The sequence below is a fragment of the Cynara cardunculus genome (genome assembly GCF_001531365.2).
Source record: "Cynara cardunculus var. scolymus isolate 2C chromosome LG 15, CcrdV1, whole genome shotgun sequence".
In the NCBI taxonomy this organism is placed as follows: domain Eukaryota; kingdom Viridiplantae; phylum Streptophyta; class Magnoliopsida; order Asterales; family Asteraceae; genus Cynara; species Cynara cardunculus.
Genome location: NC_037542.1, coordinates 3,970,404 through 3,987,136, shown reverse-complemented (window position 1 = coordinate 3,987,136; position 16,733 = coordinate 3,970,404). Strand labels below are relative to the sequence as shown.

At 32.4% G+C, this 16,733-nt stretch overlaps 2 protein-coding genes across 2 annotated transcripts; both read right to left on the bottom strand.

The window, feature by feature from the left end:
* Positions 1–786: 786 nt before the first annotated feature.
* LOC112527554 lies at positions 787–1,686 on the bottom strand. Its single transcript, XM_025138258.1, has 4 exons — positions 1,531–1,686; positions 1,383–1,443; positions 1,062–1,295; positions 787–980 (listed from the first exon to the last, which is right to left on the bottom strand). The coding sequence occupies exons 1-4, from the start codon at positions 1,684–1,686 to the stop codon at positions 787–789; spliced, it is 645 nt and encodes a 214-aa protein (XP_024994026.1).
* A 311-nt stretch (positions 1,687–1,997) lies between these two features.
* Positions 1,998–4,383, bottom strand: LOC112527553 (zinc finger MYM-type protein 1-like). The gene is made up of 3 exons (XM_025138257.1): positions 4,289–4,383; positions 2,730–3,218; positions 1,998–2,634 (listed from the first exon to the last, which is right to left on the bottom strand). Exons 1-3 carry the CDS (start codon positions 4,381–4,383, stop codon positions 1,998–2,000), a joined length of 1,221 nt encoding a protein of 406 aa, XP_024994025.1.
* Positions 4,384–16,733: the final 12,350 nt, after the last annotated feature.

Genomic DNA, 16,733 nt, shown 5'->3' with positions numbered 1-16,733 from the left:
TGTTGGATTTTAAATATATTAGATTTTAAACTGTCATACAATTTTTTTCATCGATAGTGTGTAATTGGAACCATAAATCTTATTTATTCACATTGTATTAATATGTAAAGACCAAGTGTAACATATATCATCGTTAAATCTTATCTTATAAAACCAGTGGAACTTCAAAATCGTTAAAATTCATGACTCCCGCCGCATTGCACGATTACACAACTAGTATATTATTAATTTTAATAAGTATTTTACATATATATTATATTTATTTATTTTAATTAGTTTTCAAGTGATATTAAATATAATAAGTATTTTAGAGAAATTAATTTTCAGTATTTATATCTATATCTTGATTTTAAGTGATTTGTAAGTTTTTTTAGTTTTATATGTTGATTTAAATTTTGTATATTAATTCTAGTATTACATATTTTATTTTACTTGAAAATAGTAAAAGTCAATATGTATGACGTATAAAAAATGATTGAAACTTGTGTGATCAATTATTTAGTAAATATATTGTTTTCTAAATTATTTTTCAAGGAGGCGGTTGAAAGACCGGTCTTGAGAGGACATTCTCTTTCGTACAAGTATCGTGAGGGAGAGGTGAAAATAACCCTATTTAGGGAGTCATGTTCTTATTCCCATTCAGGGGCAGAACACAAACTTTCCAATCATAGGGGTCGGACCTAATATATTATATATTTCAAAGGTACCAAAAATACATTGTCCAAAGTTATAAAGTAGTGAAACTCTAAAATAGACGTTAAATATAAACATGTCAAACATCGCTAATCAAAGTGGAACCCGTCGATCTTTCGTGACCTTGAAGTCTTCATCAATTTCCTCCAAACTAATCTTTTCAGCTACTTCCCTTTCGATAAACAAAAGTAACGAGTCATTTAGAAACTCATCATTCATTTTATTCTGTATTCTTGTTTTCACAATATTCATTGCTAAAAATGATCTCTCAGTTGTCGCGATAGAAACTGGAAGAGTAAGTAATAGACTTATTAATCAATAAATAAGATCAAAAGTGGTTTCTCTTCTAGTCCTTACCAACCATTGACCCAATTCTGTAATAGATGTCAATTGCTTATAATCTATAAGTTGAACAACATCAATAGCATAATGTTGAAGTTGCATTTTCAAAATTGTTTTCTCATGATCATTGAAATCTTCAGAATAAAACTTCTCTACTAGTTGTCGTACATCAAGACTTCTAAAAGTCTCATATGCATTTTTAGGATCTAGAGTTGAAGCAAGACGAAACATCTCCATGGAACCATCACTGAAACGATGATCTAATTCCATTAATTGAYAATTAATTGCTTCATAAAAGATATCCACTCAGTAATGATGCTCAAGTGTATGATCACTATGTTCATTACGAGCTCGATTCCCTCTGCTAAAGTAGGAAGAAGACAAATCAGGAATATCTATGTTACATACCTGACAAGAAAACAAGTCGAGAAGAAGACAAGTTAGGAAGATTTACTTGATAATGATGTTCGAGTGTATGATCATTATTTTATGTACCTGACAAAATGACTTAACAAGGCAAAACAAAGCATCCCAGCTTTCATCTTTCATTAGTTGCAATAACAATTTGGTAGATGCAACTAACCTCAATGAGTTAGAAATATCTTGATCTTTCCTTTGTAAAGCTTGACAAAGTAAATTAGTGATCTCCATGTTAGTCCTTGGAATGATCAATCTTCTTATATCTTCATACATTTTATGGCAATCTTCATAAACATGTAAGAACACTAGAAGAAGACTTGAGAGGAAAAGTCAAACAGTCAATGCTCTATATTACTCTCAATATGAATGTACGATTTACAAATGAAGCTCCTTACTAAAATCACTAAAGACAAAACTATATATAGGGTCAAACTAAAACGCTTCTAGTCAAAGTCAAACTTACAAGGAAAGTCAAATACGATGTCTATACAATTATAGACAAATATTATCTTTCAAGATAGAATACAATCTAACACTGAAATTCAGACCCAATACTCCATTATTTCTCTTTCGAGATGCAAGACAAATATGAACTCAAATGTCGTCATAGCCTCATATGCCGAATCTGCATCTCTTTTGATTGGCCCAGTTCTTTCCTCAAAATTTTTGAGCAAAACCTCACTAGTTGGACTGAACATCTTGATTATGCTAGAAATTGATCTGAGATGAGAACTCCATCTAGTATCTCCGGCTTGCTGTAATGTACCAATTTGATTGAGACCTCTACCGGTCTCCAATTCATCAACATAAATCAAGTGTGCAATTTTCTCGACTTGTGCATTTCGTAGTTGGTCGGCACATTTGGAGGAAGCACTAACAACATTGACAACAAAAGACAACGTTATAAAAAACTTACACAGTGCTACAACTCTTTGAGAGGCGACCATTAATGCCAATTGCAACCGATGAGCAAGACATCGAACATAATATGCGTATTTACAATCTTCTAAAATCAAGGCTTGCAAATCTTTGAACTGACCTTGCATATTGCTTGCACCATCATACCCTTGTTCACGAATAGACTTGACATCAAGGTTGTAATGTGACAAAAGAGAATAGATTCCGTCCTTAAGTGTTTGTGATGTAGTGTCACATACATGAACAAGTCCAAAAAATGCTCTATAATGAAGCCCTATTTATTAACAAATCTCAAAACAAGAGACATTTGCTCTTTATGAGATTCATCCTGTGCTTCGTCAACAAGTAAACAAAACCTTCGACCACCAATCTCCTCATAAATCATTTGTCTTACCTTATTTGATATAAGATTCAAAATTTCCTTTTGAATCAACGGTGATGTATATGATGCATATCTGGGAACACGATAAAATAACTCTTTAAGCTCGGTGCTAAACTCACTAAGTGCCTCCAACATTTCAAGAAAATTCCCTTTGTTAATGGAATATGACTTCTCGGTGTAGCCTCTAAATGCAACTGCTTGAAAGGCACACCAACGAACGCAATAAATAGAAGTCGTCAGTCTCATTCTGTTTTTCTCACGCTCTTCAGTTGTGAACTTGTCAAATACATTTCGTATATCTTGCGCCTCATTAAATAAATGATCCCATCCCTTTTGTGCAACATTGTGGAAAGATGTACATTCGGTTCCCATATGCATCAAGAAGCCACATTTTTTCCCACCTACTTTTTTCCAATTTTGAAACCCATCTATGGTAAATGCTTGTTGACCGTAGTATCCGAGCCTAGATGGATTTTTAAATAAAAAACAAGGGAAACAAAATGCTGCATCCAAGGTTTTTGAATATTCAATCCAGGGATGTAACTTATACGAAGAAGCTTGAAAGCTACGTTTATGAGTTTCTGGTCCAGATTTTGGAAACATAGAAAGTATAGGTTGAAGAGGACCAAGATTCATGTAAGCTCGTCAAATTGTATCTTGTTGATTGATAGGATAATCATAAACTTGATGACGCAAAGCAGGGTCTCGTTCTAATGTACCCAGATCAATATCATTACTTTCCATTTGAGCTTTTTTGCAAGGGTTTTCAATAGGCGGAATACTAGATGCAGGGCTATTATCTACATTTGTTGTTTCTTCGGGATCTTGAGAAGAAGAACTAGCATGCTTTCTTCTAAAAAACTCATGAATGGTAGATTGAGTTTTCATCTTCATCTACATGTGATGTGAAACATATTTAGCAGTTTTAGGTTTAAAACAAATATAAATAAGGTACATATATGTTGCTTAATCACTATATATGTTGCTTCCAATAAAATGGATCAATTGCTACTTTGCTAGTGAATAAGGATTCTCCTACTTTCCTATAGTAGCAAAAGTGGACATGGAATGATGGAAACATGCTTAATCACTATATATGTTGAATGGAGACATCACAATTCACAAGCCATTGTCCACAAATACCCTTGAAGAAGAACACATATTCAATTATTCATTTATGTATTAATGTATAAAGGCTCAAGTAATAAAATGCAGTCCACTCATTTAAATACATAAACCCTTGAACAGTTGAACTTGAAGAACACATAAACAATTTAAAAACTCATCAAATCAACTCAAGGCTTTAAGCAAACAATCAAAATATCAAACAAATTAAGACCTAAATCACCTAATCAAATCTAAGCTTTAAGCAAACAAATTTAGACAATTAAATTTATATACATACAGGTTAAAGAATAAATAATTAAAGATGCAACAACAGTTCTAGACTTCTAGTTCAGTAGTATTGCAGTAAGCAGTTGCTATGGAGACAGAGTCGGAGAGAATCAAAGAACAGAGAACAGAAGGACTTACCGTCGAGAGCACTGCCGGAGGTGGGGGGACTGACCACCGGTGCCCTGTCTGCCGCTAGAGGACTGCCTGTCGTCGAGAGCACTACTTGTCGTCATCGTCGATGTCGCTGGAGGTTGTCGTCGTCGATGTCGCTGGAGGACTGGATCAAGAGTGGAGGGGCCGCCCAAAATTGTTTATACTTAAAAGCTTATGTACATATAATATGCTTCTATAGTTCTATGTAGTAAAAAAAAAAGCACAGGGGCCAGGGCCCTTAAAGGCCCAACAGGCCATCCGCCCCTGTGCCCATTCCAATCTTGTCTAACTTTGTTAACTCCCCCTTCTTAACCCATATGTCAAATCTCGAACCCTAAAGTTATTCGTGATGAATTTTGCGACGCCACTCCTTGATATTAGTGATTTCTCTTTCGAAATAACCACCTGCAAGAGGTCAATGGACTCCTTGTAACGGGTCGTGACATTCTCATCCACGATTACTAATATAATAATAATGATCATTAATTACAATAAAAATATATAATAATTGTAGTGTAAATAATAATCAATGTCGATTATATATAAAAGTAGGAGTATTGTGTAAATGATAATTAGTGATAATTTATAATGATCATTTAATAATATTAAAATATATAATGAGTGGTGTGTAAATAGTAATTAATATTAATGATTATTCATTTATACATAAAATAAAAAATGATAAGTTATATTATATGAAATTATTATAAGTATTTTATTTATATATATCGAATGCAATGAGGTTTTTTTACTTGTAAACTATAATGTATTAAATTAATATGATTAATCATCATTTTCATTTTAATATTACACACACACACATATATACACATATCAATTATAATAATTTTTTTATTATATTCAATTGTTATGTAAATAAAAACATACATATTATTATATTCATGTGTCATGTAAAAACATACATATTATATTCAATTGTTATGTAAATAAAAACATACATATTATTATATTCATATGTCATGTAAATAAAATTATTAGTAAAATATTTAGAAAAAATAAAAAAAAAGAACTATAAAACCCCAACAAAAGCCGAAAGAGGATGCAAATATTAGTCTTCTTGAATTAAATATGGGAAAAAAACTAAATTGAAAAAGAACATATTGAAGTTTTTTGAGGTTACATCATAGATTTTAATACATACATTCAAAAATTAATTATCGAGCCGTTGTTATCAAAATTATATAACCGTTGCCACGAACAAACCCTTGATTCCATTGAAAAAACTTGAGAAAAAGATAGAAGACAAAAGTAAAAAAATAAACTCTAAGATACAACAAAAGTCAAAAATAATACCTAAATTGGTATTCTCATAGTAAACCTGAAAAACTATCTTGTTGTACTAATAAGAGTTTATAAAATGAAAAAACAAATCAAGTGATGGAGAGAGAAAAAAAGTTCACCTAAAAAAAGATTTTGCTAAAAAAATAAGGTTTTGTAAAATGAAGAATACATCAAATGACAGAGATAATGAATATACTGAAATTAGTATTATCATAGTAAACCTGAAAAAACGATTTTGTTGATTGATAACAGTTTATAGAATAAAAGAAAAAAAAATCAAATTATGGAGGGAGTGAAAAAAGTTTATCTGAATTTTTTTTTGTTGAAGAATAATTGTTTGTAAAATGAAAAATACATCAAATGATAGAGAGGAAGAAAAAAAGATTTATTAATTGACAAATCATGGAAGGACACATGAAACATTTGGAGGTTTCACCTCCAAAAATGAAGATGAAAAGGTTAGTGGTTAAGCTTTTTAAAATTACCAAAATAACATTTACTAATGAATTTCATGTTTTAAAAATAGGGATGAAAAAGTCTTTTACACATCGAATATTTTAAAAAATCAAAAATCTAAGAAAAACGAAAAATAAGCTTCTAATGTTTAGAGGAGGACACCTCATTATGTTTGGTTTTTCCTTTAATATATATATCTATGATTTCTTTTTTACCGTTAGAGAAGCATAAAAAAGTGTTGGTAAATCTTAGATGCTGAATTTTCAGAGACGGTTTTAATAAAATGCTTCCCTAAAAAGCATTTAACAACATTTTCCACACCATACAATTAGCTTTCAAATCCTTCTCTAAAAATCATCATACTTTTAGTTACATTTCTTATTTTTGTGATTTAAATCTTTCTTTGTAACGTATCTTTAGATACACATCTAAAAGTCTTTTCTCTAAAACTCTTATCCCTTTTAGGGGTCGTTTACCAAACACTTATCCGGATAAACGTTTACCAAGTCACGCTACCTTACCGGATGAATATGGTGAGAACTAAGAATCTTGTCCGATAAGAACGAGACAAGGACCAAGAGTCTTACCCACGACTCTTACCATGGTAAACGCTTACCGGGTAAATTGTTGCGTACAATGTCATTTTAATAGACTAAAATCTTATACAGTAAGTAAATAATAATATTAAATTTTACCGATAAATATATGTTGTTAACTAAGTGTTTGATAAACGAGGCTTTAATCTAAGAATCAAATTGTATAGATGATAGGAGAAAGTAGGTGGTAAAATATGAAGAAAAGGGTTGGAGGGTAGTGGGTTAGGGTTTCCAAAATGGAGGAGTGATGGTGACGTTAGTCCTGTCTTAATTTGAAGTAGGAGTAGGGGTAGGGTATGTCTGTCATGAATTATATCAACCCTTGAGAGCGACAACTGCCTGTCTACTACCATTCAACAGTGACACTGAAAAACATGCATCCTCTCCTTCCTTACCATTACATCCAGGCTTATTCATTTATATATATATATATATATATATATATATATATATATATATTTATATATATTTATATTTACAACTTTGTGTATTTATACAATCATTTCAACCTAATTAATTGAGATATTTATAGAAATGATGAGAATTCATTTATTATGATTTGAATATTTACGGAATATGAATAGAGTTCATTAATTATGATTAATACTTTATATTAGAAAATAATCAAAACTTATATGAAATCACATATTCATCAAATTAAATGGACGGTTGAGATTGAGTTGTATTGGTTGTACAAATGTAAAGAGTTGTATAATAACCCACCCCTCTCTCTATATATATATATACACAATTATATATATATGTATATAGAGAGAGAGAGGGGTTGATTATTATACAACCTTTGACATTTGTGCAACCAATACAACCTAATTTTAACCGTCCATTTCATTTGATATATATGTGATTTCATAGAAGTTTTGATTGTTTTCTAATATAAAGTATTGATCATAATTAATAAACCATATTTATCTTCCATAAATATTCAAATCATAATAAATGAACTCTCATCATTTCCATAAAATTTTTAATTTATTGGGTTGCATTGGTTGTACAAATGCGACGGGTTGTATTTGAAAACAATGATATAAACGATGCAATTTATTAAATAATATATTAAATAAATTATTTTATGAACCGATGCAATTTATTAAATAAATTATTTTCAAAATAAATAAACATGAACATAAAGTTATTTATTTATATAAAAGTTATTTGAAATTCTCCTTTTACTATTTTTATGATTTTAATGTGGTTTCATTTTTTGTTTATAAAATTTATTTTTTATTTAAGGCTTTTAAAATAAAACATCATTTAATTTTTATTTAAAAAATTATTATTTTTATTTAAGACATATTTAAGAAAAATTACAATTTTCGTCAAAACCACATGTGGTTCACAATTAATTGAATAGTTTTCCAAACCTTTTTCTAATTATATGTGATTTATAACGTGAAAATTAGAAGGGTAGTTTCGTAACTTTTATAAATATGTGACAAACAAGTACATATGTGAACAATAAATGCATATTTGAACCATAGTTCATATGTGAATCACACGGTTTCATATGTGAATAAGTTAATTAGTTCATACGTGAATAAGTTAATTAGTTCATACGTGAACTATGCGGGTATGTGAATCAGTTAAACAATTTATATGTAAATCACACAAATTTTATATATTTAAGTTAAATTGTACATATGTGAATCACATGGGTTCACACATGCACTTGTTTTGCCACTTATTTGTAAAAGTTAGAAAACTACCCCTCTATCTTATGCATACCATGCGGAAAATTATCCGGTGTTTCACAGTCAAAGGCGCAAATGTTGACCAGATGAAGGCTAAGATCACTTCTCAACTTCTCAAATGAACCTAAGGCTATATATGTGTGTGTGCGCGCGCGCAAAGAATCATGTGATAAAAAGAGTTAAAGTGAGATGTGTAAAAAGAGATCTATACTATTGATCACCTTTTAGAGAAAAAAGAGATAGGGAATCGGGAAGGGGGGTTTCTTCGGCCCTCGAGAGATGGAATACATAGGCCCCACAAGTTTTGAATTTGCCGCCCACCCATGAATCGTGCTTGATACGAGGATTCACTACAAAAATGAAGAGTATCAGCGAGGGAAAATCCCCTCGCAAATCCGTTGCTAAAAAGGTCTTTCGTCGCTGATACTCCATCGGTCAAATGCTCGTAGGTAATGCTATCAGCGACAGATACTTTCAGCGACAAATCAACGAGGGAACTGATGCAGTGACGGATCAGCGATAGAGCTGATTCAGCGACGTATCAGCGGGGGAACTTTCAGACGAGGGAACTTTCAGCGACGAATCAACGAGGGAACTTTCAGCGACGGTTCAGCGAGGGAACTTTCAGTGACGGATCAGCGAGGAAACTTTCAGGGACTTTTAGCGACAAATTTTCCCTCCTTAATCCGTCGCTAATGTTTATTAATCTAAAAATAACTTTTTTATAATTACATAATTCCTGTATTTATTTATACCAAACCTGGCCATAATATAACAAAGCAAAACTGTGAACATATTAAAACTAACCAATTCATACGATTTAAAATATCCAATTCATATAATTTAAAATAGCTAATTCATACAATCTAACTACCGGAAGGTGGGGGAGGGGGGAAACGTATCCTTACTACCGCATAAACGCAACAAAATGCTCCGATAAGGCGGCCTGTTCGGCTTTATGCAACAGCTTGTCTGGCCTGTTCGGCTAACGAGGCAGTTTGTTTGGCCTCCAAATCTGCCCTATTCTTCTGTCCGGTCTCCAGTTCCTCCTCTACCCTTGCCAACTTCTTACTCAACTTCGTTACCTGTAAATATTCAATATTCGACAAAATCAGTCATTTGTTCGCAATTTTAGTAATGAAAAAGTATATAACAATATAACCAACATACCTCCGTTGTTGACTCGTATGATCTTCCAGTGCTACTGCTACATCTACCCGTTATAACATAAGAGGGATCCTTGGAGGTCAGGAAAAACCAAAGATGTGGCCTTTCCTCCATCCTCCGACACTCTACTCCCAAAGAGATGCCTCATCAAGGGGAGAGCTGTCGGTACTAGACTGTGACTCACCCCTACATGATTGAAATCGCTCCTATGGTTCACAAAAAAAAACGGGTGAGGTTATTTATGTAGAAATTTTAGCAGCATAACGGCTGTAAATCAAACATATCCAATGCTTGTTTTTAACAATTAAAACATTCTAATAATACCAATGGTAGTCATGTTCTCAACCTATCTACTTAGCCTAACGTCTGCCCAACAATGGTAGCCCAAACTAATAGTATCACTATGTTTATTAAAATATATTACCTTAAACCTATCAAATGTATCTATTAACTGAAGTAATGGTTTTAGAAAACTTAAATGATACCTAGCAGCTTTGGAGTAACTGAACTAAGGAGGATCGGTAGGCGGGTCGGACGAACCTTGATCGAACTTCCGGTTTGTATAGTGAGTGCACTCAAACACCTCAGTAGCAGTCGGCTCATAACTCATTAGTTTTGCATAAATTAGATAATTAGGTTAAGTTGTTAGTAAACATAGAGAACATATTACATATTCAAAAAAAATTATATACTCATCATCTTGTCTCGATGTTATGCAGTACTGATCGATCCCTCGGTGTGTCTGGACGACACCCCCTCAATCTGTGTGTTCCAATTAGCCCAATTGATCCTGGATTTCTTTTTCCAAGGCTCGATATCCCAAACCTACTAAACACAGTGCACATATATAAGGCGGTACAAAACACGTGGCAGTTCAAAAAGCTTACAATAGTCAATACAAATATATACCTGGTCAATCATCTGAATTCAAAACCTATCTAGGATCCATACAGAACGGTGTAATATAATCCGTGAGAAGTCCTTACCATCCCATTGCTGATCACCGGGATAGGCATGTGCCATGGCCCAGTCACGTGCAATGCTCATCCAATCTGAGTACCTATTGTGCATGGCTTTGGTCCATAAATCATGAACCATGTCATCCAGCTTTGGTTCCCATTGGAACTTAGCCTACATACACCTACCAGATTAGGTTATATCATGAAAAATATAATGATAAATCGCGATTATATGTACAATTATGAAATAAGCATATAGAAGACAAGCTACTCATTAGTAGAATGATCAGATACATCGGTTCATCTTCATCATTTGAATCATCTATTGTAACACCCCATACTACACATTGCATGTAACACATACTTCATACAAAAAATACATGTTTATACATCATTCAGGTCCCTTAATACAAGAATCTACCAGTATGAAATACATGGTTAAAAAATTCAACATACAAATTCTTGTACTAGACAATGATCATCTATCAAAACTATGTAGGTAAATATAGAGAATTTATCACATTTTCCCTTTCCCTTTACCTTCAACACTTCCTGCAACACATATTTAAAATCACAAAACGAGGGTTAGACCAAAAGGTCCAGTGAGTTTCCCTATTTATGTTATTGCAGGGTGAAAATACCAAAACTTTGTACAAAATAACTTTTCATATATATAACAAATATATGAACAAATAAGGACATAATACCAGTACCTTTCCACTTTTCAAGACAAGCATTCAGCTATTCAGATAACATACTCCAAACCTTTATAGGTTTGAACCAACCAGGTTTTATATAATGCCACTTTTAAACCTTTTTAATTAAACAAGGTTTATTTAAAGCTTCAGGCCAAACCTGTTATCTCCTCTTTTATAACATTCAGACTATAATTTCCATTAAGAACCCTGATTCTAAATCTTTAAATCACAAAGAAATAAAGATTCCAATTTACAGTAATCTTAAGGGATATAATAGCAAGAGTTATATTACAAAATACACACACACACAAATGCCACCCTTATATCCAAATGTACACCTCTCTTTGATATGCCACCCTTATCCCATGATATACCTCTCCTTAATATGTCACCCTTATCCCATGGTACACCTCTCCTTGATATGCCACCCTTATTTCCTCATCAAAACATTTCACAAATCAATTCCATATATAATAGACCGTAGTCAATGGAATTATTATCAGTTCCAAAAATTATTCTTTACCAAAATTCCCATCTTCTTTGCTTAAAAGAATCAAAACATCAAGCCTGATTTTAATCCGGTCAAATCTTATCCGAATAACATATCCAGACAACACTCCACACGGTTTGTCTGATTTAACACTTAGCTTTATCACAGATCTTGCCCAAATAACAAATCCGGACAATATGATACAAGATCATCCGATTTAAGCCTTCACATGTTGTCCGATTTAAAATAAACCGGCCACCTCTTAGTCGTATTCCTACTTCTCCGTTCAAAATACTTAACATAAAATCAATAATCATAAATCGCTCCATACTTGTCCGGTTTAAGATAAACCGCTTGACTCTTGATCGGTTTAGGTCTAATCCGGACAACACTCACCAAGCGGTTTATTTATAAATCGCTGATGCCTTATTCGATTTAGGGCTTAAATCGCCCAACCCTTGTCCGGTTTATGGCTAAACCGCTTAACACTTGTCCGTTTTAAGGCTAATCCGGACAACACTCCAATAGATAACTTTTATATCAAAAGTAAAGTTCTACACTTAATTATGCAACCATGGAGGGTTAAAAAGTAGTAAGAATCACTCACCTTGAAAGACTTTTGAAACCAAATACTTGAAGTCAATTTGATCTTTAATCCAGGAATAATCCGGTCAAGACTTCACTTTTTAAATCGCTCAAATTCTCAAAATGGCAAGAAGAAGAGAAATGGAGGCTAAGACCTCCCTTTTATACCTTTCTAAAATAGGAAGGTCGGCTATACATCCCCCTCCCCACATATACACACTTACATCACACAACCATGCATCCATATGACATGCATGTGTGTATACACATATATATTGTGCACACATATGCACTCTCACATACCCATAACCTCATACATGCATCTATATTATGCACATTTTCACATACTAGCATGATCAAATGTATCAATTTATCATGCTGTCATGTAATCATATATAACAAATAATCACATATTTATTACCACAGGTGACAATCAAGATCGGGTTATCACATCTATGTCTTCAAATTCTGGTTCATCCTTGCTATCTTCGTTGAAGGTATTTTGAACAAGTTGAGAAGCCTACATGTAAAGTTTTGACTACTAGAAAGTCAAACTATAGGTTTAGAGGAGTTTTAGATGACTTTAAAACTCTAAATGTATTGGTTTGACTACTTGAAAGTCAAACCGTAGGTGCAGGGGAAGTTGGAGGTCTTTTGAATGAGTTAAGAATGAACCATGTAAAGTTTTGACTACTAGACAGTCGAACCATAGGTTTAAAGGAGTTTCGAATCGAATCTACGCATATCGAATTAAGTAAAGACTTTCATAGATGCCTTCCTTCAAATATAGTTCATCCTGTTGACTTGGCTTTGGGGTGGTTTCTCCGTGGACAATGCCACCTTAAATCGTTTTTTTTCGCGACATTCTCATCCGCGATTACTACGTCATCCCTAAGGACGGTGTAGTTGGTAATGACCCGGGACGGGAAGAGAAAGACTTTTTTCTACGGCGACCTTGCTCTCACGTTCGAGTGTTTGCTCGTCGTTTAGGCCGGTGAGTGAGATTTCTGCAGATGACTTAAAAACTCTAAGTGTAACTGTTTGACTACTTAAAAGTCAAACCGTAGGTGTGAATGAAGTTGAAGGTATTTTGAACGAGTTGAGAAGTCTATACGTAAAGTTTTGACAACTAGAAAGTCAAACCGTAGATTTAGAGGAGTTTTAGATGACTTTTAAAACTCTAAGTGTAATGGTTTGACTACTTGAAAGTCAAATCGTATGTGTAGGAGGAGTTGGAGGTCTTTTGAACGAGTTGAGAACGAACCATGTAACGTTTTGACTAATAAATAGTCAAACCGTAGGTTTATTGGAGTTTTAGATGACTTTAAAACTCTAAGTGTGACGGTTTGAGTAGAAAGTCAAACCGTAGGTGTGAATGAAGATGAAGGTCTTTTGAACGAGTTGAGAAGCCTACATATAAAGTTTTGACTAGTAGAAAGTCAAACCGTAGGTTTAGAGGAGTTTTAGATGACTTTAAATTTATTATTTAATAACTATAAATTTAATTAATTATTGATTATTAAATTATAAATTATTTATTAGAATATTACACAAATTAATTAATCAAACCGAATAAAGCCCATTAAACCCAATAAAATCGAAGATCAACGAATGATTTGGCCAAAAACAATTTCCCTTGCTGATATCTCACAGATCATCAAGAGAACTTGTCAAAAGTATTTTCCTTCGCTGATCTGCGAGGAAAAATGTTTTTGGCCAGATCCCTCCCTGATCCCTCGTAGATCACTGAGGGAAAAGCCAAAAACTCATTCCCTCACTCATCCCTCGCATATCAGTGAGGGAATATGTTTTTGGCCTTTCTCTCGCTGATCAACGAGAGAATATGTTATTGGCATTTCCCTCGCTAATCCGCGAGGGATTAGCGAGAGAATCTCATTTTTGCCAATTCCCTCGCTGATCCCTCGCTGATCAGCGAGGGATTAGCGAGAGAATCTCATTTTTGCCAATTCCCTCGCTGATCCCTCGCTGATCAGCGAGGGATTAGCGAGAGAATCTGTTTGTGGTCTTTCCCTCGCTGATTCTCGTCGCTGATACCTTGTATTCTAGTAGTGATTGATCCGGTGTATCTCAATGCATCTCATCCTAATGTGCATACAAAGGTGAAGATCTTTTTTTATACTTATGGAGATTCATTTAATCTATAAAGATACTTAATACATTTTTAAAAGTATTTATTCATGATTTTCTTATAGTTTTCATGATTTAAGCATGATAAACATTTCATTTATTTATTTTTTATTTTTACAATATTAAAAATAAGTATGATTTAGTTTTTGATTTAAAAATATTATTTTTATTAAAGTAGTTTATTTAAGAATTTTTTTCAATTTTCGTCAAAAATCATATGTGATATATGCAATTATCGACGATTTTTCTAAAAAAGAATTGCCAATTTTCGTCAATTATATGATATTGATTATAGTGGAAAATAAATGTAAGTTATTTACAATATTACATGTAATATGTGTAAATTAGGAATTACGTTTGAAGTGCATGTGTTCTTTACATATTTAAATTGTGTTTTGCTACATATCAAATGTGATTCTCTTTTCAGTATTTTTCTTTTTTAATGTTTAATTTAAATCAATGTTTTTCAAGCTTTGGAAAAAAACAATTAAATTTGAATCACATGTGATTTTGATGAAAATTGTAATTTCTTTAAACATTGCTTTAAATATAAAAGTGAATTCTTATAAATGAAAATTAAATACGTTTATTTTAAATGCATTAAATGTAAAATAATTTATAAATAAAAAATTAAATCATATTAAAATCATAAATATCGTAAAAATAGAAAATTAAATAAATGTCTTAAAAAACTTTAAATAACTAAATTACTTTTATGCTCAAACCATGGAAACGTTACAGACTATACAAAGCAATCTCAACTGTTCATCTAGCGAATATCTAATAGATATATCGGTTGTTTACTAATATAAAATATTGATAATAATTAATGAAATCTAATCATCTTAGATAAATATTCAAATCATAATAAATGAACCTTCATCATTTCCATAAATATTGGTTTGTAGGTTTGTAATATTTAAAAGGTTAGCATTTAATTTGCCGTCTATGTATATATATTTAAAAGGTTTGCATTTAATTTGCCGTCTATGTATGTATGTATGTATGTATGTATGTATGTATGTATGTATGTATGTATGTATGTATGTATGTATAGACTTGGGATCACGTGAGAACAGTCTGTTTTCGTGAGACCCGTGAGACCAGCTTTTTACATTTGAAACTTCGCAGCAAAATGCTGTGAATGTAACCTTCACAGTGTTTTTGATGTGAAGGTTCGACTTTTTTAAACCTTCACAGTGTTTTTGCTGTAAAGTTTCAAGTGTAAAAATGTGGTCTCACGGGTCTTATGAAAATAGTTTGGTCTCACGTGAACCCAACCCTGTATGTATATATATAGATGTACGTATGTATATATATAGGGGTGTCATCTTTTGTTAACCTTATTTTTTGTGTTAACTATACAAACCAAAATGGTCCAATAGGAATTCATATTGGTTCACGTTAATAGGTTATCAAATATTTAATAAATGGGGGCAAATTAGCAAGAATATGTTGACATAATATGGAGTTACATTGTTCCTAAAATTTGGCTCTTTTAAAATATTTAATTCCTCCAGACGTAATGAACGTCTTATTATGTTTTCCATCGTGTTCATCTTTACATGTTCGGAATGACTAATCATTAAGTGTGAACATAAGTGTTCATGAACATGAAAATTGTGAATTAACATAACAAACGTTAAAAATGTTCATGGATACGTTCACTTATTGGGATTCATAATTGTTAACAATATTCATGGATATGTTCACCGTTTTCACCACTCATCCTTGTCCATCTACATTTGTAACCATTCATGGTTGTTTATAATATTCATGGATATGTTCACTTATTGGGATTCATAATTGTTAACAATGTTCATGGATATGTTCACTGTTTTCACCACCCATCTTTGCCCATCTATAATGTAACAGAAGAGTAATTGTATGGATGAAGACGATGGTAAGTTTCTTTTATTTGTTTTGTACCGAATTTACCCCTCTTCATGATGATTCATCTTCCTTACTAATTGCTTCAGTTACTTTTAATATTAAAATTAACAAAATCAATTTAAACCTTGATCTAACAATTGGATGGTTAAAGATTAGTTTTTAAAGTTAACATGAAAAACAAGCTTAACAAATGAAGAGCCCCTATATATACATGGTTAGTTAGTTATGACCATATAGGAAATCATAACTTGGCGAGAAGAGTATAAATGTTTGATAGGTGGGCCCCTAAATCTAATAGCAAGTGTATCATATAGAATCAAGTAATATATATATATATATATATATATATATATATATATATAGGGTTGAGTTCACGTGAGACCAGTCTGTTTTCGTGAGACCCGTGAGACCACATTTTTACACGTAA

What these genes read in the sequence shown, in the direction of transcription:
- LOC112527553 (XM_025138257.1), bottom strand. Translation starts at nt 4,383, where the DNA reads ATGACGACAAGTAGTGCTCTCGACGACAGGCAGTCCTCTAGCGGCAGA. An exon ending in CTCCGGCAGTGCTCTCGACG is followed by an intron (nt 3,219 to 4,288) that starts GTAAGTCCTTCT and finishes AAATCCATCTAG; the next exon opens with GCTCGGATACTACGGTCAAC. An exon ending in GAGGAGATTGGTGGTCGAAG is followed by an intron (nt 2,635 to 2,729) that starts GTTTTGTTTACT and finishes GCTTCATTATAG; the next exon opens with AGCATTTTTTGGACTTGTTC.
- LOC112527554 (XM_025138258.1), bottom strand. Translation starts at nt 1,686, where the DNA reads ATGGAGATCACTAATTTACTTTGTCAAGCTTTACAAAGGAAAGATCAA. An exon ending in TTGTTAAGTCATTTTGTCAG is followed by an intron (nt 1,444 to 1,530) that starts GTACATAAAATA and finishes TTTTCTTGTCAG; the next exon opens with GTATGTAACATAGATATTCC. An exon ending in GACATCTATTACAGAATTGG is followed by an intron (nt 981 to 1,061) that starts GTCAATGGTTGG and finishes TTACTCTTCCAG; the next exon opens with TTTCTATCGCGACAACTGAG.